The sequence below is a fragment of the Vidua macroura genome, chromosome 4, assembly GCF_024509145.1.
Source record: "Vidua macroura isolate BioBank_ID:100142 chromosome 4, ASM2450914v1, whole genome shotgun sequence".
In the NCBI taxonomy this organism is placed as follows: domain Eukaryota; kingdom Metazoa; phylum Chordata; class Aves; order Passeriformes; family Viduidae; genus Vidua; species Vidua macroura.
The window spans coordinates 36,292,412-36,319,972 of NC_071574.1; the positions used below are offsets into that span (position 1 = coordinate 36,292,412).

General features: G+C 37.3%; 1 protein-coding gene across 5 annotated transcripts in view; it reads left to right on the plus strand.

The window, feature by feature from the left end:
- CLCN3 (chloride voltage-gated channel 3) overlaps positions 1–27,561 on the plus strand; it is a 59,404-nt gene that overhangs the window by 831 nt on the left and 31,012 nt on the right. For 2 of the 5 annotated variants that reach the window (XM_053974983.1, XM_053974985.1), the window contains exon 2: positions 9,372–9,547. The exons of 1 other annotated variant lie outside the window; for it this stretch is intronic. In XM_053974983.1, the coding sequence (XP_053830958.1) occupies positions 9,388–9,547 (160 nt within the window). In that variant the 5' untranslated portion in view covers positions 9,372–9,387. Of the gene's footprint in view, positions 1–9,371; positions 9,548–23,340; positions 23,489–27,561 lie in introns of those variants that run through there. 2 more of the 5 variants (XM_053974984.1, XM_053974987.1) reach the window with 1 other exon arrangement.

Sequence of the window (27,561 nt, forward strand, 5' to 3'; positions counted from 1 at the left end):
AAAGTACTAAACTAGGTAAAATAGGGCTTTACAACCAAATTTAAAAATGTTCTGTGTCTAACCTATGTTAGAATAGATGCTTATATATTTTTGACAACATACTGGTAAATGGTAGTCATTTGGGTTTGAAGACTTTAGCCTCATTTTTGAGTTTGTGGGACCTCTGAAATTTCTCTTCCGGAGTTTGTGGAAGAAATTGTCAGGTGAATTGGTGCTTTTAGATGCTTTTCTTTTTGGTGGACCTATGAAGGGGTTTATTTTCAGTATCCCTTAGCAACAGAGATACTTGTTTGCAGATACAGCTATTTGAATGAAGGATGTGTTGGTATGACAGATTTGAAAGCAGATAGTCATCAAAACTGTTTCTCTATTTAAGAAAATGTCAATATGCTGTAATGTAGAATTAAAAAAAATATTTGTGCATTTTAGGAAACATACCTTTGTGAAGAATAATAAAAGAGAACTCACCAGCTGTCGTTATCACTTTTGCTAAAATAAGTCTTTCAGTAACTACTGTAAATTTGATGTCTTGTCTCTTTGGCTGGCAAGCAGATGTAAACTTGCTGCAAAGTTGTCAGAGTAGGAAGGAGTTCTGCTCTGGGAAAACTACAGGTAGCTTGAAACTCATAGTTTGAAACACAATGACTCTGCATCTCTCTGCAACACATGTGAAAACAGAATTTACATGGTGTTCAGAAAAATGGAGCTTGTTTCTTGTTTGCTTCTGTTTAGTATTGGTATGTAGTATGTCAGTCCTAAAAGTTCTTTGCCTGATAATGATAGCTGTCATACACAATATGTATTGTAATGTTTCTAGAGACACATCTTACTTTTTGTATTCCAAGGTTTTCTTTGCCCAAATTTTTACAATGCCGTCTTTGAGTGGTTTACTATTCCACTGTTCTCTCTCTGGTGCATACTTGCGACTTAAAGTAGTCCTGGGTAAAATTCCCCCCCTCTTCCTCCTCTCTTCTCCCCTTGTAATAAAAACAAGCCTATCCAAATTCTTGACCAAGAAAGACACTTGAAGCTGTTGGCCTTTGCTCTTTGTGACTGCATTGCTCTGAATCTTTATTTTATGAATTTGTCATAATTTTTCTCATGACCATGTTCATACTTCCTGTTGTGGTCTGTTGCACACAAACATTTGTAGCAAATTGATGTTTGAGTAATCTGCATGTGAAAACCCACTCTACTGGTTACTCTATGAACAGATGGGTCTGGCTGTGAAATATATTTTCTCCTGTTCACCGAATATACAATTTGGCTTCCTCCCCCTACACACTTTGCTTTGGGGTCTGTGTGTGTGTCTTATCTTGAACAGCAGAGTTGCATTACTTGAGTGTAAGTACTAAAGCTGGGACAGCTGTTCCAAGTTCACAATCATTGCCAAAAGGCATTCTAGGAACATTGAGATAGTTTTTTCCTGCTCTTCTTTAGCTGACTTCATATGCATGTGAATAGGTGTAACTGTACAGATCAAGGTTTCAGAGTAAAGTCTTATAATAATTTGGCAGTAGGGATATTTTTAACTTGGTCATAAATTTAAAAAGTATAATGGAAGCTCTGTTGCTGAAGAGATTTGTGCCAGAAGTGATAGTACCAATTTGAGTTAATTTCCTAATTCTCAGATTATTTTGCACGTTCCTAAATTTCTTGCTTTGGCACCTTCACAGCAGCAGTAACCCAATAAATTCCAAAGGTTGTCAGCAGTGGTAGATCACGTGCATGGAACTGCCTTTGTACTCTCCCTGCTTATTTTCCCAAAACTAAGATTTCAGCTTAATGCCTGTGAGCAAGTTCCTAATTCTGCCCTCCTTGTTTCAGTTGTTCCCTTATATCATAACCTTAAAGCGCAGGTTCTGTGTTGTCTGACTTGCTAAAGCTGTTCAGGTGTCAGGTCAGCTTTTTACCTGTGCTTGTGGATTGAGGAGGCTCTGCAATACAATGCTTTGTGCTTGTTTATATACCATGCTTTGCAAACTGAAGATGCTCAGGATAGTAGAAAGTTGACAATTACAGATTTTTAGAGTTGTTTAACTTGAAACTTGTTTTTGAACTTTGGAAGCCTTTATAAAAGATCATCTGAGTGAATAAAGTCTAGATGGAATAATGCTTATTTAAATTGATTATGATAAGAGGGTTGTAAACAGATTTTTTTTTTTTCTGCTGGGAAATGTGCTCTGCTTTAAAAACAGAAACTGGAAAATGTAAATTGTTGAGATAGTAGTTATACTTAATGAACTGATATTTTTTTTATTACTGGAGAAGGGAGTTGATGAAGTAATTCATAGGCTACATGCATAAGAGAAAGAATTCTAGACAAAGCTGCTGAAATGGTTATGAATCTGTTTGCATCTGGAGTACCCTTATTAGTTTGTATTATGTAGTTGGTGGTCTTGAGTGTATATTCCTGGAAATGAATGTAAATAACAGAATTTATAACTCCATAGTGGGTACCAGCAGTTACTTTTAATAACTTGGAGAGCATCTAGTTGGGTATTTTCCCCTTGAACTTTCTAGGCATTCAGCTGTTTTGTTTGTTAAGTATTTTCCTTAGACTTTCTAGTTACAGGATTGGACTCTGCTTACTTTGTGGGGCTAAGGAGGAATAGTAAATGAAAAAGTGAATTAACTTCAGTCCTGAAGCACAGACCCTTTGATAAAAATAACCTTCGCTGTTATTTTTTTCTCCTTATTTTTGATATGTTTTGATAAATTTCTCTAAAAAGTTCAGAGGAGATGAAGTACTCAAATGTGTGTTTTGCATGTTCATACTGCAATAAGTACATTGAAGAAATGTTTCCTAATTGAAATAGTAAAAATGGCATTTCACTTCAGTACTTTGTTTAAATTTCAGATAGAGCTACTGGGGTGATTTAATATTTGACATCCTGCCAGTTTAAATTCAAGTACTTGTTTTCCTGAAAGATGTTTGTGTTTGAGTTCCTTCTACTTTTATCTTCAAATTGGTGTTCTCTGCCAGATTTCTTGGATTTTGATGTGTTATCTGCAGTTTTTGATCTACTGCAGCTTTCCCCCCTGAGTTTTCTGCTTTTAATTTGTCTCCTTTATATGATGGGGAAAAAAAATTCTGTTCTCCATATGCTTCCAAACACATTCATTTTCTGATTTTGAAAACTGAATCTACAGATTTCCAGAGTATATCTAGGAAAGAAAACTGAAGATTTCTTTAAATGTTATTTGACTTTTTTTGTTTCTAGTCTTGCAGACATCTTTAAGTTACTATCAATCTTACAGACTTAACAGTTTTCATCTGTTTTGTGCTGAGACGCAAATATTCTTTTAACTTGGGCAGTAAAGCTTCTAAGACACCTGAGAAGACCTAACAATCTGTGCACTAAGTACTTATGTCATTACCACAGTTAGAAAAAAATCTCAGTTTTTATACCTAAGAAATTTTAAAGAATGTTTATTTTCTTTGGATAGGTAGAGGATGGCTTATTTTTAATAAATTTCATCTGTGAACTCAATGAACTGATTCATCTCTGTGGTTATATAACACATTTAAGATAACTTACCTTCTTTGCTGTCTGTTAGGTGAAAGCCTTTTAGTAAAGTACAGGTGATTTTTTTTTTTTTTTGTAATATTAAAAATCTCACATGAACCCAATTTCTTTTTTTCTTCATAAAATACCCACCACGAGTCTTGTTTTTAACTTGATACCATTATTGAACAGTAAATTTCTCTCTGGACTCTCCTGCCAGAAACTTATCTACCATTTGTAGACCCTGATGAAATACACATAATTTTGGAAATGCCCTTGCCAATGTTTCAACTAGATTTTACAGCTGGAGAGAAGAATATTCAAGTGAAGGCAACTTGCTGTGCATTCTGAACTGCTAACACACTTGATTTAGGAAATACTTTGCTTTGGTGCTATTTGTGCATCTTCACTACCTTTTGATTTTTTTTTAAATCTCCTTTAGTTAGAATATCTGTTTTTATTAAAAAGCAGGAACAGGCAATTAACAATCTTGTTTATTAACATCAGAGGTTCACAGGTCTCTCTGAAAAAATTATGTATTTATTTCATCCTTTGGCAATTACCAGAATGGTCACCAGTAATGGTTGGAAGAGCTGTTTTTAAAAAAATGAGGTGGCTTCTGTGTAGTTGAGCAAAGGATGTCTGCCATGAGCAAGATCCAGGTGTTGATCACAGATCAGTCCTTCCTCACCTCGCTGCCTTAACACTGTTGCTTGAGAGGATCCAGAGCAAGAAGCAGTGCAAGTCTGTTGTCAGCACTCCTGGCCTTGAAATTTAAATGGCTGTACTTACTGCATCTATCAGTTTATCACTGTGCTACTGTGATGTCTCTCCCTTAATGGGAAGGAAGCACTCGAGATTCATAAATGCTTGTAGTCAAAAGGGACAACAAGAGTCAGAGGGTCTGCAAACAATCAGAAAGTTTTGTTAGTGTGTTACACACTTGGCATGAAAGTTGCTATGTTAGTCTGTATAAGTGCACGGCAGTGCGTTTTGGTTAAAGGGATAGGGTGAAAAGGAAGAGAGAAAAAGAGATCACTAGTCTGACTCCAGCATCAGTACAGCTGATGAGATGTCCAAGGTCCTGGAGGCATTCCTGAGCTTGCTGGGAGTACTTTTTAATAGATCTGTTTCCTCACCAGGAAGGCAGGTTTCTTGTTTTCTGTGCAAATTACCCATCGTGTGCAGTCCATTCTTTCAGACCTCTCTGGCAATGGGCTAGAGAGCTTCAGGAGTCTGGGATAGTCTTGATCCCTCTCTACAGTCCGTGCCTACAGCTTGGCCTCATTCCTGTGCTTGCGCTGTACTGTGTTGTGCCTCTCTCTTGGAACTACACCAAGGATGTTTGTCCTGGGGGAGTGCTACCCTACCTCTGCATGGCCCCTTCTCCAGCCAATCTTGTTCTTTCTCATGTTAGTACCAACAATTGTCTGTTATTACCAGCAGTCCCTGGTTGGCTCCACAGCCATCCAGTTATCGCTGTTTGAGACATACACATTAGCCCCTTATCTTCTGGGATTCTACAGTTACACATCCCAAAAGGAGGGCCCAGCCTTTTTTGTTTCTGGTGACCAAAGGCTTGTCACTTCTAACAGAGTACAGTGGATATGTTCCTCTTTAGCTGGTGTTTTCTTCATTCCTTTGAAGCTGGAAATTTGTTAGTAGGGAGAGTAAGGACCAGGAACCACCAGGGGTCCCCACAAGATTTCACAAGTAGTGGTCCTGTGTTTTGGAGAGCTCTATAGGATTTTTTCCTTGATCTCAGGGGCTTTAGTGTGTCTCTAAATAAATTTTAATTAAGACCTTAAAAATCTGTGGTTGATGCTGCTATTGAGAAGATGCTTGGAGTTAAGCTGAGGATGATGGTGCTTTATCACATTCCAATTTGACAGTCCTAAATTATATTGAACTTGAATGAAATAGTTTGAAAGATTCTCCACTCAGGTGTGACCCTGAGCTTAGGAATCTGTACACATAGTTACGGACCGCTCAGTGCATTTTTCTGATAAGTTGAAGAAAAGTAGTATGATTAATGAGATTTCTGGTGATGTGTAAAAGCTCTGCTCCATTGTATAACCCTCAGACGACTTCAATGCAAGTCTACGTTAAAAAGGAGCAAAATCCTTTAAAAACTGTAAAGAGACACTGTTTTAGTGTCTTTTCATCAAACAGAAAATGACTTAAGACTCAACAAACAGAAGTTACATTGTCTACAATGGAAACTCCAGTCATAGTTCCTGCCCTTCAAAAGAGGAAGATGGGTTTTACCCTTCAGTTGTCTTAACGAGTTGCAATGTTAATTCTCATCTGAATACGATCACAGAAGGGACACCAGAGATTTTTTTCTTTTGTCAAGGGAACTCCTTAATCTTTTCTTTCCTAGACTGAATATTTGCAACTGTAGGTACTGACCCATTAGTTTAGATATTAGTACTGTATCTTTCATGTATTTTAGTCTTGCTCCAAAGCAGGACCCATGGACACAGTTGTTTACTGTGATTTGACTAAGAAGCCTGTGAAGCTAAAGCTTTTGAGTCATACTTGCTTTCATACTTAGTTCAGGTTCATGCTAAGGGATTATGTTTTTAGCTTTACTTTTTCTTTTTGCTCCTTCTTTTTAAACTGTTGACTGAAAACCCCTCCAAGAGTTTACCATTCATGGAGCTGCTTGTTACTCTACCTGTGCAGGAGACTACTGTCCAACTCTGATAGCAGTTTTTCCTAATGTATCAATAAATGGGGTTAGTTTAGTACGCTTAAATTGGAGTTTTCAGCTGATCCAGCCAGTTTGGTTGAATGCTATAAAGTATTCCCATTAGTTACTTGGTGAAAGTGAAATGCCATTAAAAAGTATTCGCATTAGTGGCTAGGTGTGAAAGAAGCAATGCCTTCCATCAGGTAGGCTGCTGTCTTTGTGCCAGTGAGTGTAATTCTTCAGCTGTCACAATATGGGTAGCCATAATCTCTCTGGTTATGACATTTTAGGGAGTGGAGATGCAGTGATTTCAAATACTTTATACAAACTAAAGTCAATGCCCTTAATGTTTGTCATCATATGACCAGAAACATGAGTTTGGTATTCATCCAGTAATTTGGGTGTTTGAGCTGGTTTTTTGTTGGCTTCCTTTTTTTTTTTTTTTTTTTTTTTTAAATCTAAGGAGATAAAATGTACTACCAAAATGAGTGTTTATTATGTGTTCTGCTTTTGTGAATATCAGGTCTATAGGGATGATATTCTATTGAATATCTATATTCTAGATAGGGATGATATTCTATTGATGACTGGTATTCGTCATAAAAAGGAAGAAACTCTTCATACTGGTGTTATATTAAGTGTTTTTAGCTAAGATTGTTAAGATTCAGTGGAACATAAATACGAATACTGAGAGGTTTTGTTGCAGTTTTAAAGCTAATGCTTTACAAGTATTATTTTTTCCTGTGGTGTTGTTCTGTTCATATTTGAGTAGGTCTCTTTCCTCCATGTGTGTCAGTTTTATTTTGGAAGCAGCTGTGAATGAAAGTAGTCTAAGCTTTACCTATGGATATTTTCAGAAACTGACTTTTTATCTTCTATTTCAAGGCAACCTAGGAATTTACTACATAAACTCAGATAGGGTTTTTTTGTTTTTAAAATTCAAAAAGCTTTAGTTAACTGGCAGTGCTTCTTCATAACTTTGTTTTTCCAAATATGACTTAAATATTGACCAAGATCCTTTCCTGAGGATCACAGAAAGGTTTGGGTTTAAAGGGACATGAAAGATCATCCAGTTGCAACCCTCCTGCCATGGGCAGGGATACCTTCTACTAGACATGTTGCTCAAAGCCCCATCCAACCTGGTCTTAAACACTTCCTGGAATGGGGCATCTGCAATTTCTCTGGGCAAGCTGTCCCAGTGCATCACCAAGCTCACAGTAAAGAAAAAAGTTTTTGATGGTTTTTTTTGGGTGCTACAGAGAATGATCTTCCTATTTTTGTAAAGGCTAGCATACGCATTCCCTAAATTTTAAGTTTGAATTATTGAGTGTCCTTAAGAATTTTTTGGTTGAAGCTTAACTTGAAGTGTTAAGGGGTTTTTTTTTGTGCCTTTTTGCAAAGAAATAATCTGATAATGGTCTAAAAATACAGTGAGAAATACAGTGAGAAATTCCTCACAATTCATTCACCCATTTTCCAAACTAAGAGTTTGGAAGATGAGTGATGTTCTCATCCTGCTTAAATATTTTCATGTTGCAGATAGAATAAATAGAGGAAAGCTAGATATGCCGAGTCTGTGATAAAAATGGAAATATAATTTTCATGCTGGTGAGACTAAGAGTGGCTGCAGCGTGACCTTTGTTTTAGAACTATTGTAAAATTCTTGCAATTTCTGAGTTTAAAATTTGTCTCTGATGGGCAGGTTTATTTAAAAATTAAAAAAATGCAGGATTTTAAATTAATTTAATATGGGAGGTTTAGAATTTAGTGATAAAAGTTTAATTCTGCTTTCATTTTTTGGGTCGGTGTTCTGGCATAGATCCCCATACATATATGGATACATGTTAAAATTTTAATTTAAGAATGGGTGTGGAAAGTGTCTCTGTCAAATTATTTATCTGTTCTTAAAATATGCAGTAGTTGAAATCTTAAAAATAAGATTATATATATATATAGAATATCTGACTATTTTAAAACAAATAGTTACTTTTGAAAGTTCTTAACAGTTAAACCATTTTAAATTCTATATTGTTTTCAAAAATTTTCAGCAAATTACTCTTTGCTTCCTGTTGCTGTATTTTCTCTACTGTAGAACATATTCTTATGTGTAAAGCTTGTATTGATAATTTTAATTACATCTCCTTTTGCTTCATGGGTATAAAGCATTCTCACTAAGTGCTGTACTCTAGTAGGGCTCATTGGAAGATGTATGAGAGTTAGAGGACAGATGACTGCCTTTTAGCTTAGTTGTTAGTACTGAACAGAAAAATTGAATTTTATGCTGATTTTTTAATTAATCAGGATTCTTAGTTTGAAAAGGGGCTCTTTTGTTAAGATAAATCATTGTGGTTTTTTATTGGTTTGTGATTTTTGTGTTGATTGTGTTTGCTGGGTTCTTTGTTGTTGCTATTTTTTTTAGTTGTTTTTGATTTTGAACTATTTAAAGCAAATTCGGAATCTGGAAGAGTACTGTAAAGTTTTCACTCTACCCCCCTTCTGGGGAAATAACAAGCCTTAGCTGCCTTTTTTGTTTTTCTTTTGAGATACAGAAAAGTGTTTTTATGGTATAACAGAGCACATTCTGGAGATTTACTGTTTGCTTGGATCAGCTGTCAGCAAATGTCTTGTAAAACTGGGTTTACTGGCCTACTTTGTCATTTCCATAGACATGTCTCTTCACTGGAAGTGGTTCCCTCAGCTGACTCGCTTCTGTGCTTGACCTTTTGATTGTAGAGCTTGAAAGAGAAGCAGGATGTCTGATGTTGGAGAGCAGAAAAATGCCTGTGGTACTAGACAGCAAAAAACTGTAGAGCCTTACATGCTTTTTCTGCTATTAAAGTAGCTGTTTGTTCACTGTTCTCCTTTGCCAATGTACTTCCTGCCTGCACTGTATTTAATTAGATTTTCCACTATATGCTGTGCCCGAGTGCTCATTACTTTCTTTGCTCTCTCTAGTCATAACAGGTAAGATATCCTGCTTTAGCTCTCTGTTTTTCAGTTAGGTTATGTTTGTTCTGTACTGCTACTACCTTTTTGTAACTTGTAATATTGTCACTATAAAAAGTTTTCCCCAAAGCATGAAATACTCGTTTTATTTTGATACAAATTTCTTAGTGTTTTTTGAATATTCAAATAGGAAGTAACTTTTTTTTTGTGTATACATACAGGTTATAAAGCAGCTAAATGGAGTCTGAGCAGCTGTTTCATAGAGGCTACTATCGAAACAGTTACAACAGCATAACTAGTGCAAGCAGTGATGAGGAGCTTTTAGATGGAGCAGGTGTAATTATGGATTTTCAGACCTCTGAAGATGACAATCTCTTGGATGGTGATGCATCCATTGGTAAGTTAATTTCAGCTTAAAGGTTTCTCTGGGTTGTATTTTTACATCTTGTGAGGGTTTTTTGTTGGTTTTTATTTTGTTTTGGTTTTATATGACCAAATCTGATCCTTTTCTGTTAAGCTAATCTGTTCTTCAGAGAGAGGCTTTAAACCTGAAAGGGGATGAACATTCTTCTGTGTGCTTGCCTAACAATTACATTGTGTGGGATGACTTCTGATACAAGGCAGATCCTAACAGGCTGCTGACAAACGTAAAACTTGCTGTCAGGTAAAAGGATGGCTATTCTACAGCTACCTGGTCTTTCTTCTCTGCAGTGGGATTTTGGAAGTGTCAATGTCTCCAATGTTTCTTTGATGCAAAAATTAACAGGCTGTTTTAATCATTACTTCTAGAGATAAATCTGTTTTGCTTCATTCGGCTTCATCTTTGTAAACGAGAGGCAAAAGCCAAAACTAGGGCTGTTGTTAGAAGCAACAGAAAGCACAATATGAGCTGAATTTTTGACTAGATAAAAGGTTGTAAAGAAAACTTTCTGCAGTGAACACTATAAGAGCAGTGAAGTAATACAAAGAAGAAAGAACTGGGAAGCTCTTTTTTTTTTTTTTTTTTTAGTTTAAGAAAACAGTTCAGGTAGTGAAAGTATTAACATTCATTTAGCAATAGTCAAAGAGGTGAATTGAAGGAGGGAAAGAAAGTAATTTATAGTTAAAGATACTAAACTTGGTTAAATGTAATGTGACTCCAGTCACTTCGTCTCACTTTGTTTAAAATCAAACTCTGCCCCTGTATTTTTTGCTTTTTTACTGCCTTTGCCTCTTTTCTTCTCCCACTAGTATTTAGTTGTTTTCCTTCCCTGCAGTGTCTCTTCTCCATATGTTTTGCCTTTGCTGCACTTATCAGTTGGATGTTGGCACTGTACTGGATGGTTGTGCCATATCATTATAAGCATTCTTCTCACCTGTATTCCTTCTGTCTAATTAGATACATCTTGAATGTGCAGTTGTTTAACTTCTATACCAATACAGGTATCACAAGCCAGCACACCTTCAATCTACATATTCCTTCTGGCACATTACTTGGAGAACACCAGCATGCTAAAGTCCAGTGCTTAAAGCTGGGAAATTATTAAGTGAACAGCTGACTTCTCGATATAATTCTTTGTTCTAAGTATCTGGCACTTACAATAAAGTGAGTGCCTTGCTTGTCTAACATAATATTTACAAACTGTACTGAAAGTCTGAAGCTACTCTGGTTATTGTTCATATAAATAATTTCCATCACTTCAAGCATGAAGGAGAAATGAATTTACAGTAAAATAAATTATTTCAGAGCCAGTGTTCTGCTCTTTCCTTGTTGTGAAAGCAGATCCATAAATTGAGTCCAAACAGATGAGGTGGTTGTTTGCATTGTCAAAATCAGTGCTAATTACTGCACATGCCAGCAGCTCCCATCTTGTTCTAACACTGAAGTAACCAGAATGTGGCTTGGTACATAAATAGGAATGTATTTTCTTTCTTGGAACTTTAATTTTTTGCTAATGACTTACCTGCATGCCCCAATTCTGGACTCCCTGTAACAGGCAACAAGAGTAATAAACTTTATTATTTTATTTAACTGAATGGTGATTTATGTGTCTCCATACATGGAAAATGTTTTATTGTACAGTAAATCATAATAAATGATTATAGTAGATGAGTAGTAGAGTATATGAATAGTACATCAGAATCTGATGTTAGTTTTCTTTTTAGGGTGGTAAGAACATACTTTGAAACATGTTACACATAAACTTCCATTCAGGAGGTGAACATCTGTGTTTCTCATTCCTTAGGTGTCCAAATGAGTCAGGTGTTTTTCCTTCTGTGTTTTTAGTACAGCAAATCTCACTGACAAGTCAAAACAAGGGCTTTCTTGCACATGCCTGTTTTGTAATTCTTTCTTACTTAGCATCAAATGTTCGTGTTTTTTGTATTATTATTATTACTATTATTTAAATGCTCTTATCCTTTGGCTGTATTTTTGTTCTGTTAAGTGTAAGTACAGATGGATTCAATATGGACAATATGGAACCTTTGTCACCTGCTGAGGAAGGGCAGGACCATCCCAGTAACTGGAAGATTACATGCTTCTCAGCACTGCAGGCCCTCCAGAGCATGATATGAATGCAGAGGCCTCAGGTCTAGCTCTGTGCTTTAGCAGGTGAACCCTGCCAAAATCAGGACCCCTATTTAAAAATACGGTGGTTTAAGTTTGTGGACTGGAAGAATTTATAAGCCTGGTATTTTAGCAGCATTAGCAAAGTGGCAACAGTGTATCTGCAGTTCAAATGATTGTGGAAATAATGTGGATAAATTGAAAGCTGCATAGCTGCAGAATGTATGCTTGTAGTACAAATGAGCACAGAGGTGAATTTATACAATCTGCATAACTTGCCATGGACAATAGAGTGTACATCAACGTTTTACAGTTCATCTACATTATAACATGTAGAATTGCAGATTTTTTAAAAAATCAAGACCATTCAGTGAGGAGAAAAAAAAAAGATTAAGAAATAGCCTTTCTTTATCTTTCTTCTTTTTTCAGCTAATGAAAATGGAAACATAAGTTGCACATACATAGCGTAGAAAAAGGCACTTTTTCAGCAACAATATGGAATTTCTAAAGTAATTGTAGTCTTTCTCCCTCGTTCAGAGGGTACTAAGTTAACAGAAGTCTGCTTATTTCACTAGGCTTGCTCAGTCCCTGGGCTCTCAGGACAGCAATTCTATAAAGCTGCACTGTACTGCTATTCACATTACCACTCATAATGAAGTACTTAACTGAGGTTTAGAAAGCCATTGAAGCTCTTACACAGTGGTGAATATGCCTTGTGTTGAAAGGTTGTGGAAATTGGATGATGTTGGAAAAGAATGCTAACCTCACGTACTTCTGATATGGGAAATTCCTTGATACTATATGGAACTGAGCAAATGAACTTCAACTGAAACAAGTAATCAAAAATCCTGTCCCTTAGACTCTTAGGTTTCTTTAATATTTAGTAGATAGTGATTTGTCTTTTTAGTGTAATCTTATTTGAAAGGCTGTGGATAGTTCTGTGTTGGGTAATCACCATTATCTTAAAACCAATGCTGTGCAGCAATCTTGCCTTTCTCAACACCATCTGAAAGCATGTATGTGACCTGTCCTTCAGTGCCTCATATGAGGAAAATACAGAAATTGTGATGATGTAGCATTGTAAACCAAATACATATATATGTATAGTAATTATAGATGTACTATGCCTGTTATGTTTCCTGGTAGTTGTTTTCTTAGCATGAATGACAGATTTTCAATGGCAGTGTTATGGAGAACAAGTAGGTATTATGAAATTGTGAATTCTTTGAACGTAGTGTATTTTAACATGCTAAATAATTATATGGCCATGCATGTGGAGGCTTGGATGGCCTGTACCAAAGCCCTGCCTTGAAAGGATGCTGCCTGTCATCCTGTCATCCCAGAGGTCTCCATAATTTTGCTCAGAATTGAGGGTTTTTATATGATAAAAGAATACTGCATCGGTTTCGACTGTTTTTTATTTAAGTGTAGGGCAAGCTCAGTAGGAGGTGGGGTTTTGTACTGTTGTCAGACTGCAGTTTTTTCAAGGCACTTCCTGAAACTAGATGATTAAACCTTATTTGCAGTAAAAACAGTTTGCAAACAAATGACCTCATTGGTGTTTACATCTCGATGTACTTTGATCTGTCTGTGGGAATATGAGTCCTGAATGAGCTTGCATTCTTCTTGGTAGCTATAGAGATTCCTGCTTCAATTGAAGGAGCTTAGTTGCTTATATTGTGAGTTCAATGTGGAGACAGTTTACAATTTGACATATGGTGTTAACATAAAATTGGCAATACTTAACCTTAGTATGACAACCTGTAAACTGGTAATTCAAAAGCTGCTGCTACAGCCGCTACTCTCTTCCTTGGTACTATCTTATTGCTGCTGAAAAAGAAAAGAGTATGCCAGCAGGTCATAGTGTAAAACTCTGCATCTCTCCTAAAACCTCCTTAACCATGATTTGGAGTCCCTTGCCTAAAGAGAGAGACCTAAACAATCCATTTTCAGTGCCTTAAATACTGACACAAAAAATCTTATAGAAGTGAACTAGTATTATGGCATTATTTGAGGAACAGAATGCAACTTTCAGCAAGTGCAGGCAGTTCAAGATAATCAAGACATTTGTGCCACAGGGGGGATAATTTTTTGAGCAAGAGCTAGTTATCTTTTCCAGCAACATGTGAATGCTGTTTCACATATATGCTTATTTCTATTTAGCTATTGCTCTTTAAAAATAGAAGGAAGAATACAAAGAAAAGAAAAAATAGCTTACGGTTCCTGTTGTATTCTTTATATGTGGAAACTGCCTTAACAGATTCTTCCTATTGTTCACAGCTGATATGAAGAAGAGCTTTGAAGTAATTTTGCACCATTGGCATTGTTTTTATTGTCCATCCATTCCATCCATGTGTTATAAAACTGACTTGACTGAACAGTCATTATGACAGTTTGACATATCACTTTCCTGAGTTACATATAACGTATTTTCCAAGTTAGCAATATTTGCATTAAAGAGCTCATTGCCATTCTTAAGTAAGGAGTATACTCACCCCCAAATGATGCCATACCAATCGGAGCATGAGATAACATGACTTGCTGTGATCACAAGGACAAGCATGAGGCACAGCTAACTTACAGAATGAAATTAAATTAAATTAAATTGTCAGTAACTAGTTATAATTTATTTTTTTCCTGTTGGATTGTAGTTAGGCTGCAGACATTTTGCCTGTGTTTCATACTACTAATGCAGCTAAACACAGGATATCTGATAGTATCAAACCATGATTTCTTCCACTTTTTTTATTAGTAATGCATAAAGTTGATTTTGCCCACCTCTTTGGAACAGAAATTGTTATACATTATGTTTATATCAGTAACTGGGCTAATTAACAAGGTTCTTCTTCAAGGATTTAAAAATTATTGTCAACAGCCCTTCTCTCCCCCCGCCCCCTTCCCCAGCCGACAGGAAGATTCTTAGTTTAAGGAAAAAAAAAAGTCTTATCTTAGTTATGGGATGTCATTATCGAATGAGTGAATTTCAGTGAGTATCTGTTTATTATGCTAGTGATTTCCTGAATTCTAATATTTGTTTTTCTTTGTAGTTATTGTCCAAAATGTGAATTCACTTGATATTGTTCTAGTTGAACAGCATGTAATGATGTTATATAGCATTAGTTTAGGCATTAGGCTTTCCAAGGGATGGAAATTACAGCAGTGTGTATGTAGAGTTTTAGTAACAAAGTAGTTTCTTGTTCTCTTAAATGTTTGGAAACAAATAATTATAATTTCAATATCTCATAAATACCATGGTCAGCTCTTTGAGGACTTATTTGTCAACCCTACTAACAGTCCTTGAATGGTCTCACCAGTCCTTCCTGCCAAAGATTTATTTAGCACATGAACCTGATGCTTTGGAAGAAGATGAATTATAGTACTAATAATCCATTCTTTCATCTTTCTAATATTATATACTTTGTTGGCCTCCTTCTGCAGCTCTCCTGAAGTGCTTAAAGCACATTGGCATTGTCAACAGATGCTGCTGAGGAAATTGTTCCCAACTTGATGGCTTGGTGTAGTATTAGTATGTGTTTGTCCCTCTCCGAGACAAATGGTGTGAACAGTATAAAGTGAAGGAATGAAAACAGAGGAAGTGTGATGGCATATATGTAGAAAGATGAGTCTGAAATGTAAAATAAAATAATTCAGTATAATATGTCTATAAAGTCTTTAGGAAGGAAATAGACAATTTTTTCTACAGATTTAATAATATTTCATTTATTCATTTTAATTTTGATTTGTTCTCTCAAGTCAGCCAAAGAAGGCAGATAGGATTTTATCCAAATTGATGTCAGGCTGTACTCTTGTTTTCTGCTTTTGAGAAAATTCTTGCTTACCAGCATTTTAAAGTGAAAGCTTTGCATCTGCTTGGATTAAACAGAAATATTATTCTGAAAGAGGATATCATGACATCCCTGAAATGAGAACAGCTGTACTAAGTCAAACCACAAATCTACCTAGCTTAGCATCCTGTCTCTGGCAGGGGTTAAAAGTCAGTGCTTAAGGAAGAGTAATAACAGGTTAAGAGATCAGCACCACAGTACTTGTAGAGCAGTTTTTGTTTAGCTGATGTCCCCTCTCATCTGAGTGGTGGGTTTTAATTTTAGTTTTTTTCAGTGTATTTTTCTTGAACTGAGCTTTTCTCACAAACGCTATTCTTTAGCACCCAAATTATCCCTTGCAAGCTCTCATAGTTTAGCTATGTTTTATGTAAAGCACCTTCTTTTCTTTATTTTGAACCTAAATCCAGGTATAAATACTGCTGGGAACAGATATAAGTGCCAGTGTTACTTAGGTTAACGCTGGCCCATGTGTTAGCATGGACTGACACGTGGATCTCCTTGTCACTTACCCTTATATGGCATAAATGCTTAAGCTCTCTTCTGTGTTTTTTAGTTTTCATCTACAGTTGTAACTGCAGAAAATATTTCTGCTGATACAAAAAGTTTTAGGGGGTATTATTAGCTTATTGAAGTGAAACTGCTGTTAATAGGAAAAGGTTTGATATGAAACTAGGACAGGGTGACCTGAAACTAGGATGACTTGATTGTTGTGCCAAATACACATACCCTGATAAGCCTATCATGTGGTGGCCATACGCATGTGGAAATTAACAAGGATTAACACATGAATTATGTGGTGCGGTCACTGTTATTAGAACAGATAGTGAAAATTTTATTTCCATTGCTACTTACTTTTTCTTCTCCTCAGTTATGTCTTGTTGAGGTCTTCTTATTTGCTTGGTTTGACCTTGTAGCTATCCCATCCTTTGGATCTTCTTCACTGCCCTTTTCTGAACCCTTTCTAATATCTCTAATTTAAGGGAGGGGTCAGAACTTCACCGCATTTGGAGGATGGGCATGTCCTAGAAATGGAGTAAGTTTATTCTGACCACTATTAAGTACTGAGCTCATAGCTTAAAGGAATTCAAATATGCCTGGCATAATGTAGTATTATGTATTAACAACGTACGGAATTGCTGTTGACACTTTGTTCACAAAGCTTATTTATTTATGAAGAAGATGTAATATTCTTGAAGATAGAAGGTAAGCTTAACACATATATGTATATATATGGCTGTTGTGGTTTAGGAGTTGTACTCCCCAATTTAGTTCTCCACTGAGACCTTCCAAACCAACTGCTTGCTCCACCTTCCCCCCATTCCTACCACCCCGTGGGTGGATGAAGAGGAGAACTGGAGGAACAAAAGGCAAAAAATCACAGCTTGAGATAAGAACAATTTAATGGAAACAGCAATGAGATAAGGAAACTAACAGTAACAGCAACAATAGTAATAACAAATGTGTAAAAAAAAAGAGAATGATTCACATGCAAAAATTCTCACCTCAGAGGCTGACTGGACTGAACCCTACTGCAGCCATGTGTTCCCAAGTGGAAAGGAATACCCTTCTTGGAAATTAGAGGGAGTCCCATTTCCCTGCCCCAGCAATGACATGAGGTTGTGTGGAATAACAATGTCTTGGTGGTGGCCGTCCCGCTGAGCTGGGCCAGAACCAGGACAGTGCTGTGTCTAGGGAGGAATATGCCTTGGTGCTAGAATTTTATCCCTTCCAATATGCTTCGAACACCAAGTTGGAAATAGTGACCAACAGTAAACAACCCTAAAACAGAATAAGGGCAGTGGAGCAGTTAAGACCTATATCCTTGTATACATTTATATATGAGGAAAAACAGAACAATCTCCACAGCAGGATTTTGGCTAATCTGAGAAAGGGGAGAAGTGAACTTCAGGGAAGGATGCCAAGTCTTCCTGTTGAATCATTGTAACTACAGCTTTAGCAAACTGGAGTGTGAGAACACATATGCAAAGGTGAAAATGCAGTGCAGCAGTACTTTTTTTTCTTAGTAAAAGCCTATCCTATAAACAAAAAGTACAGAAAAAAAAATAGTAGTAGTTAAGAGGCTCTTAGAGAATCAGAGAGAGAAACTTGTTTGCAGAAAATAGCTTGCTTTTCTTCCAACTCCTCCTTACATGATTAATACAGAGAAGTAGGTATTTCTAATGTCAGTGTAAAACAGATAAATTAAAAAAAAAAAAAAACACCAAAAATCAAACCAAAAACCAACCAACCAGCCAAAAACAAGAAAAAAACCCCCAAACAAAACAAAACCCCAAAGACTACAAAGACTAACATGCACCTCTCACACCTAGTAGCTATGTGTAGTCTGTTGATGTCTTCCAGCCTCATTGGGTTACACATTAAGTAGTGTTATAGGCCGGCCCAGAAAGAAGTGGAAAGAAAATGGAGAGACTAGCCTTGATTTCAGTGTTTTTTGAGAAGATGTCAAACCAGTCTTTAGGGACCAAACTTTATTTTTTTTTCCCAGTTTATTTTTGGTCTATTTTTTCTTCTGCCCTGAAGTTTTGCATGGCAGTGGGAAAACTTTACTGCTGTTTCCCTGATTGGCAGTGAAGGTTCAACTTCCCTGAGAGGAAGTCAGTCTCAGAATTGATTACACAACATGCTTTTGGCTATATGACCTGTTCTACTGCATTCTGCTTGCTGGTTGGGTTTGACTTCTGTTACCACCTTCTGTGTCTGGAGAGTGAATAAAAGCACCAATAAATTGGAAGTTATACAAAACTCTAGGAGTATTATACAAAAACCTGTGGTTGGCCAGTAAAAAGTGAGTTTATTAGGTGAGAACCTGAAATAAAGTGTTCTCTGGTGGGCGAAATGATTGTGAGCAAAATTAAGTAACAAATTTGTGGAAAACAAGCAATTATGAAAAAAGAAACTGTGATTAAGAAGCTATTTTTTCTGTATAATAAAATGCAAATAGGGAAAAATCTTACTGTGTATTACTGCTATGCACTTTCTTCTGTGTTTTTTTTACTCTGTGTTGCTTAAACGCCATCTTCCTTAAACTACTCAACAGCATATGCTATAAATTTGTTTTCTTCTGCTTTTACATTGTGTTTGGTCTAAATTTTTTTATGTTGATATCTGTCTGCCTTATTGAGGCTTTTGATGAAGTGTCAATGGTAAAGTCTTCTATATGTAGCTTGATACACTGATCAAGGACAGAATTCTGTATACTACTAATGAAGGAATGAAGTTCAAGACTCCTATTTACAATGCTTCTAAATTAATTTATCCTCCTTTTTTACTGTGTATCAATTTGAGGGTATGTATTTCTTTTTTCTCTCTCTTCCCTTCCTCCCCATTTTCTGTGGTTGCATCTTTGTTATATCATCCTGGACCATGTCTGGGAATTAGAACTGAGAGAACAGTGCTTGTCCTTTTATCATCTTTCATATTCTCGCAGCAGGCTCTGTGTGACCCATAGGAGAAAGTTGTATGATTTTATGCAGAATGAATGAAGTCAGGCTGAAGGGGCTGCAAGATAGTAAACTGAGACATTAAGAGAAGTCAACATGGTAGAGGGGTTAGACCTGGGCTTAATTTGGCTGCATAGTTTGAGAAAAGGGTTAATGAAAGAAGAAACTGGGAGAAAAGGTAGGAGAGTGAAGCTGGAAGAAAGAGTAATGATGAGGCACAGAGGGTTTTGAGACATTTTATGTATACTTTGGGCACTCTGTTGTAAATGGATGCTTTCATGCCCCCCCTTCAAGAGAAGACATATACGAGTTAAATTCTTTTCGGAATGGTTGGAAATGGTAGCTACTTTGGTGAGTGCTCTATATGTAGCATTTTTCAAGAGAACATTATCTTCTAGCTCTGCTGAAAGAGAAGCTTTAGTTTTGAATAATAATAGGAAAGAAAATGACAGTTAAGAGTCACCAAAATCTGCATCAGTCACACTAACATTTGTAATTATCAGTCACGTTTTTGGCATCTGTTGTTATGCTGATGAAATCATTCAGCATCCCAAAACTTGTATTTGTAATTTCATAAAAGAGATGTTTTTAATTTTCATTGTCTAGTGCAACAAAGATACATAGTTTGTCTCCAAAATAAACCAAGTAATTGGGAGAAGTGAGAGCATATTTATTTTATATGTAGCAAGGTGCTTGGCTGTCTTCTTTAAACCTAGCTTACCTTTTAATATGAAATGGTGGGAAGTGCTTCAGAGTTAAGGTCTTCCCTCCAGCTTTGGGTAAGCAGGCTATCATATCTCCATGGTACTTCCCTTCTTTTCATTGGCCTTGTTTTGTCCCTTCAAAACATATTTCCCTGGGTGCAACTGATTTGTATAACCTCTGACTTGTTCTTATATTGTCAGATACGTTGCCTTATATATGATTCTTCTCTTTCCCTAAACTGGAAAAGACAAAGTGTGGAGAGAGGAGAAAAGTGCTTTTTGTCATTCTTAGTATGCCTTTAAGGTGTGTCACCTGCGTATGTTCCAGTATTTTCAGAACAATGGACTTCTGCAAAGACAGGTGCATTTAAGTTATGGTAAACCACAGCCTGTGCCTGCAGAGAACAATGGGAGCACTCAGATGTGTGAAGTTATTTGGGCATGGAGGATTTCTGGGATTGAGACCTAGTCTATAATTACTGTGATGACATTTGGAAAACAAGCTGCTATACACACCTGCTGTTTACATGTGAACTGTTCTATGTAGTAAATTGGCAATTTAAAGGGGCTCTCGGCCATTTAAAATAAGGTTATTGTTAAACTTGCTTTAGGCCTTACGACAAGTGTTCATAATATTTTATACTAGAGACACCATTTCACTGACTATAATTTTGGAATTCACAGAACTTCACAACAGAAATAACTGACACACTCTTTGGAATATAAAGTTGTCAGTTCAAGCCATGCACTTCTTCAGATCAGGTAGAAAAAGGGTAATTTGGAAAGATTGAATTGCATAGATGTTTAGATATTTACAAAGGAAAAAGACTGCTTGTCACGTTAGTATGCATAGTATCTTTCTTTCTTAAGAAAACCAAAACAACACAAAAACTAAAATCACCTTTCATGGTATTGTAGGAAAGGGAATACACGCAGTGGTGATGGGTATGAACAATGAGAACACAAGCTACTGGTAACTGAGAAGGGAAAATGACTACTCTGCTTTTTAAGAGTAGACAAAGGACTTATTTGGCAGCCAGTCTATAAGCAGTGACCTTTGAAAAGCTGTCTTTTTTAGTATTAGGTGGACTCTTGAAGTTTCATGTAGCAAATATGAAGTTATCTATTTTACACTGCAGACTTCTTGTTATGACTTTCCCTCATATCCACAGTAGATCAGATATGCTCTCGGACAAGTTGTATCCTAGACCTTTTCCAGCTCGAACTGGATTTCAGTCTTGGGCAGAAATTTTGCATTTGCCTTAGTCCAATGAACAGGTTTAGGCCAACAAGTGAGCCATTTCTTTGCTGTGATTGATTTTTATTATCAGTTGTAAGACATTCCAGGTTTTCAGAAACCACATCAGACTCCTAAAGTAGAGGTGATCTTCCAGACTTTGTTAATGCAAGTCCTTTATATCCTTTATTTCATATTCTCTCAAGTATGAAGTTGAATTTATAGTGTTGTCATCTATAATCTACATATAATAAATGCACTAACGGTTCATTCTGTAATAATTCTTGCTTCAGGTTACAGAAACTGTTGTATTTCTTCCTGCTGTGAATGACTTCTTATTTAGAACCTTACAATAAGATTACAGACTACTTCCAGTTTCTGTTGAGGTAAGGAGTTAAGAATGCTCAGGGATTTCTGTTGTGTTTCTCTGGAAATAAGGGATATGGATAATCTGAAGTTAAGAGGTGCTTAGATTTGTCTTTTCACAGGCAAAGATAAATGGTGATAATGCATAATGGCTCTGAAAGTTTTGCATGTGCAAGATCTTAAAGATTCTGGTTTTTTTGTTAAAAAAGGTTGTGGGAGGCCACTCTTTAAAAAGCATTTGTATAGGTGATAGCAAGTGGAGTTGTCTGTTGTTCAGAATTGAGTATCTGTGGCTCAAGAGTTCCATTCATCTTGGAGATAAGGTAGTCTTTAAGGTTTTGAAACATATTTTGCTATATGCTCATTTCCCACCCCCCCCTTTTCTCACTTGTTTTTCCACCTCTAGAGATACCAGCATTTTCTCAATGTTTGTATCAGAGCCGTATTTTTTAACATTTAGTATATTTACAAGCCTGTGAAGTAAATGTAACATTTCTCTATGTCCTACTCTGTCCTCAAAATGATCATTTGCAGTACACAGCTTGTAACACTGGCTTATAAGAGAAATTACTTCCCTAAGAACATATATGGAAAATTATTTAAGAAACTAATGCATTTGAAAACTAAAATAGCTCTGTCATGCTTACAGAGGTGGAAAGGCATACACAATAAAATTAATTCCTTGTTTGCTGTGTGAAAGAAATGGAAGCTGGCCTTTTGTGGTAGGCATGCAATATATTAGCTTTGTTATCTGCTGAAGGGGAAGAGAAGGAAAACCAATATGCATACCTTCTGTATGTATTTCATTACCACTGAACCAACTATGGAAATCCCATGGAAAATAGCATTCTTATCAATTGTTCTTATTAGCAATTGCAGGATAGGACCAGGACAAGATCATACATTAAACATAAAATAGTATATTGATTCAATATGTAATAGTATCTGCTTCAAATGGAAGCATGTAGTCAGTGTAAGATTTCTTGTCTTTAGATCCTGGCTGTTTGAAGTGCTTGGGCTTTGCCAGTGCTCTAACAGCCACAGCTTGATGATGCATCGCATGAATGCCTTGGTTAGCGTTCATGTGGGTTGTTGCCTATTTTGAGCCTGTGACTTTTAAGGGACTCAGACCATTTTATCAATGTGTAGAGTAATGCAAGCTAAGCGTGGACTTGTGTTTATTACATTTTCTTCCACCCCCACCCGAAGCTTTGTAGTGTGAGTGTGGATGTTACAGAGTTGTAATACCAGAATAATCACACCAAAAAAAATTGAGGCACTACTCCATTTTAGTTAGATATGTAATTAAATTCTTGTTTTAATTTTTTTGATAACACATGTTCAAATCTGTCAGTCACTGCTGTAGGACTGAAAGTTCTATGTGAATGGAGGACAGGAGGTTGATGAAAGTGGGGTGAACTGATCCTGTGGAGCAGAGGGTTGGCTTTTGGCAGGTTAATGTTGTTGTTCCTTTGAGGTAATCGTTTTGATGTTAGAAAAGAGTAAATACAATGCCTAGGAAGGAGGCTTCTCCCCAGCCCCCAGCAATGCATGAATCTTCCCATCCAGATAAAATGCCATTATAGGTGTTTAGAAGCGTCAGCATGCGTGGTTCCAGAAAGGTGCATGAATTACGGGCAGCTCTTTCGCGGCAGGTTTGCCTGTTTTTCTGAGCCGGGCCCCACCGTTCACCTGTTGACAGGGGGGCAGCTTTGGCGGGTTCACCTATGCGAGCGCATCCCTCCCGCCGTTCGGCCGGCGGGGCGGGACCCCGCGCCCGGCGGGGCCGGCTCTGCCGTGAGCTGCAGCGGCCGCTTTCCGCCCTCTCCCGCCGGGCGCTCCGTGCGTGCCCTCGCTGTGCCGTGCGGCCGGAGCCGCGTCCGTGTGGCGGGCGGGAGGCGCAGGTGGCGGGGCCGCCCCGCGCTGACATCAGCGGCGGGGCCGAGCCCGCTCCGCAGAGCCCGGCGCTGCAGAGCCACGGCGGCGGCGCAGGCCGGGCCCGGCCGAACATGGCAGCGGCCCCCGCGGCCGCCCTTGCGTGAGGAATGCCGCGGCCCTCCTGAGCCGGCAGGCGGGCCTCGTGTTCGTCACGTCCATGGATGTCTCTTCTGATCCGTATCTGCCCTACGATGGAGGGGGAGGAGACGGAATTCCGCTCCGGGAGTTGCATAAACGAGGTATGCCGGATTGGCGTTTGGGTTACTTGTTTGCATAGCTGTACGTGCGGGACCGCTGTCCACGTTTGAAACGGGGACGTAAAGGCTTGCTAATTATCGAACTGCTTTTCTTCGCCTGCCCGATTCCTTTTGTGGGAGGAGAATTCAGTTCTGGCTGGTTCCTGTGTTGTCAGGGATTGTTTTCTCTGCGGGCAGATCAGTCCTGCTTCACATCTCATCGCCCTGTGACTCCATCTTCGATATGTGGCAGGCTTGCCTTTCACTCCCTCTCGGGTTTTTTTTGTGTGTGTTTTTTTTTTAATCAATAAAGCCATCTCGTGCAGGAAAAGAAACCCTCCAAAAACTGTGTTTGTCTTTGACTACGACCAAATTAGCTAGAGTTACTAAATAGAATATTTACCTGCCTTCCTCTAGCATGAATAGGGACAGTGTTTGTCTGGCTTTGAAGTTTCCGTACCTGGTTTTAAGTCTTGACCGGTTGTTGCCGTCTTTGATATGCCAAGGGAAAGCTCTGCAATGGTAATGTGTCAGCTCAGCAAATATCGATGAACTCATAAGGAACTGGTACTTTACGTTCTCTACACTGTTGCTTGTAAGGAAACAGATTTAGAAAGAAAAGTGTTCAGAGGGAGAAAAAATCCTCTTTTGAGTCTACATTCTGTTTCTCGCTGTAAATTTAAAGCAGACTATGTTCTGTAAAGATTTGGTTTTTTTCTGAGGAGTTGTAGCAAGAGTAAAAGTTACGCCTTCAAATTCTGAAAATATGTTTTCTTGTTTGGATTGGATGGTCACAATGTGGCATTTAAAACAATAAATGTAATGAATTCCTACTTTTGTTTAAATTGGGCAATCTAAAATTAGAAAGTTATGAACATTTATAGCTGCTGGCGTAAGCATTAGAGAGGAGGTAGGCTGAGAACAGAGATAAGATTTACATAAAATGATTTTCTTCTCTCCATGTAATTTATTGGTTTGCATGTCCATGCAAACTCTTATTTCTGTAAATAAAACAGATCATCATTTATTTTCATCTGACATTTTAGCTGTCTTTTAGTAGTTTACACAGAAGGTTATTTGTTGTCTTTTTATGATTCTTAGAATGTTTTCCAGCATAACTTAAGAACATCAAGTTGTATTGGAACAACAAGTTCCAATACAGTTTATTTTAGACAAGCAAATTTTACACTGTCTAGCGAGTGCTAGATAGTTCTCTAAGTCAGATTTTAGAACCTCTTCTGAGAAATTGAGGGGGTATTTTCTTAAAATACTTGCAAAATGTGAATTTGGGATCTTACCAAGGCTGAATATAAATACCTGAAGGGAAGATGCAAAGAAGGTGGAGACAGGCACTTCTCAGCAGTGCCCAGTGACAGGACCAGAGGCAGTGGGCACAGATCGAACACGGGAGGTGCCCTCTGAACATCAGGAAACAGTTTTTTACTGAGCACTGTAACAGGTCACCCAGACAGCTTGTGAAATTTCCTTCCTCAGAGACATTCAAAAGCCATGTGGACATGGTCCTGGGAAAACAGCTCTAGGTGGCCCTGCTTGAGTAGGGGGTTTGGACGAGGTAACCTCTGGAGATCCCTTCCAACCTCAATCATTCTGCGAGTTTAGATTTGTAGATGGATTTAAATATGAGAACTGCAAAACAGTCCTAACATGACACTTTCAGACTCTGCAGTTATGGTCAGACATTGAAATGTGATAAGCTGTATATTCCTGGAAAATAACAGGTTTTAGTTGATTTATACAATACAGAAAGTAGATATTTGCAGTGCAAAGTGGTGTGTGGCACACTGTAGTATTGCTGTTAAACATAATGTTTGTAAATCCTGTAATGAAGACTGTGGAGGATTCAGCTAGGTAGTTCCATTGTGGTGACACTGCTGGGGGCCAACAAGACAATTCCCAGTTGCGACTTGTCATTTTTGCTGTTCCACTGAATTCTGTTAGGGCCTGTGCTTCCCATATTCTGATGCTGTATTTCAAAACAAATGTTACTTGTACTTCTTGGGCTTGCTCTAGTGAGTTTAGATTTAAAAAAATCCAAGCAACCAACAACAAAACCTGAATAGTGTCACCATAATCTTTTGCAATTCTGAATTTTTCAAGTACTTACCAAACCATGACAATATGTCTCATAAGATGACTCCAGACAAGTTTATTCCAACAGATGTAACCAAAATTTGTGACTATTTTTCCTGCTGGTTTACAACGTCACAGTAATCTGTTATTGTGATACAGCTATTAAAATAAAGCTCAAAATGCTAGCAGACAAAACCAGAAATTGAAAGTAAATTCTTCACATTACTTTGTGTACTACCACGATTTTTATTTTCCTCTCATGTTGATTTCACAGCATTGTGATAACAAGCTCAGAGATCATGGGTAAAGATATTCCAAGAAAGCAGACTTAATTGTCAAAGGCTGGTGAATTTTTTCCCTTATTCACATAATCACAACTGGTATGTCCTGCCGAGTAATGTTCACATCATGCAAAATTGCTTTGTAATATCAAAGCATTTGTTACACTAATTGACTGCAGTGGCTCACCCAAAGTAGCTGTACCTCAACAATTATGAAATGACTGTTTAAATCAGCAGGGGTCTTTGAGGTTTAATTAACAACCTTCACTAATGTTCAGTGAGATGAAATAGGAAGTATTATAATACATTATTATTAAAGGCCTGATCCGTTAGCTTTAGATCTGTTGCATTAAGATTTTTTTTTCCCATGCAAGTACACTATGAAATATCAAATGGAAAGATTTAAAATTATGTATTTATTAATTGTGTTTATCTTTTATGTTGATTACTCACTACTGTCTCTTAAAAAAAAAAAAAGCCAAACAGATATTATGGAATACTTCTTACTAGGAGCTCCTTTGACTTGTGCTGTCCTAAGATTTCTTTATATGCGATACTAAATGCATCGTTCCAGACCTACTTATCCTCCCTGACTCACAAATAAAAATTCAGGAACACAATTCACTTCTGCTCTCTTCTCTACTAAATAAGAGTTAAAAATACTACTTCTCAGAAAGAGTTTAAAAGTTCTGATGTAGGATTGAATATATCCCAAGTAACTGGCATGTAAATTTTTGTAAGAATTTTTTATATAACAAACCATATACTGCAACATATGTAAATAAATTACTTGTGTTGCCCTCAGATTTATCTTTGCATTGTTTTTACTACCTTGACCCTTTTGAAAGTTCAGAATGGTCAGCATCTTGCTTGTCTTCCAGCCATTCACAAACATGCTCACACTAATTCTCTTACCCCTGACCCTCTTTTTATTATTCATAAATAAGCATTCATTTTACCCCATTTTAAAAATTTGAAATCTGAGCAATAGCAGAACATGTATAGTGGCCAGGCTACCAGATCAAGCAAGACTTGATCTTTAGTAGGCACAAGCTTTGTTGACTCCTAGTTATTTTCTGCATATACATAAACATGTTTTAGATTTAAGAAAGTCCTGTCTTAGATTTAAGAAAGATTTGGAAGTCCTCAAGCAAAATTATTGAAATTTTGTTTTGCTAATAATCTCTGACAGAGTCAGTAGCCAGGAGATGTGAAAACTACGTGTATAAAGAACATGCCAGATGTACTGATTACTTAGTTTTTGTAAACCTGATTTTTTTGGGAGATAAAATAAGTCACAATTTCATTTATCATGCACTAGTTACCAGCCATGAAGGTGCAACTTCTCTTGCTTAGACAATACTGATAGTAACAGGGGAAACCTCTCAGCCATCTAGAGCCTCACCTGTTACTGTAAACTGTGGGGCAGAGAATATTTAATAATAGCCTAGGAAGACTTTGAGTCAGATGTATACTGAGCCAATTCAGATGCTCTTAAGTGATAAAACTTATACTTTGGTATTTTAGACTGCATTTCTGCTTAAGGTCCTCTTATTAGTAATAAGTCAAAAGTCAATACCAGTGTGACTTTGAAATAAATGGGTATGACAGTTGTGTACACATGCTCAGAGCTAGAGCTTGACCCTGAAATTTTATTGGTTGCAGAACGAGAGTTAAAAGATTATTTTTCTAGATTAATTACAT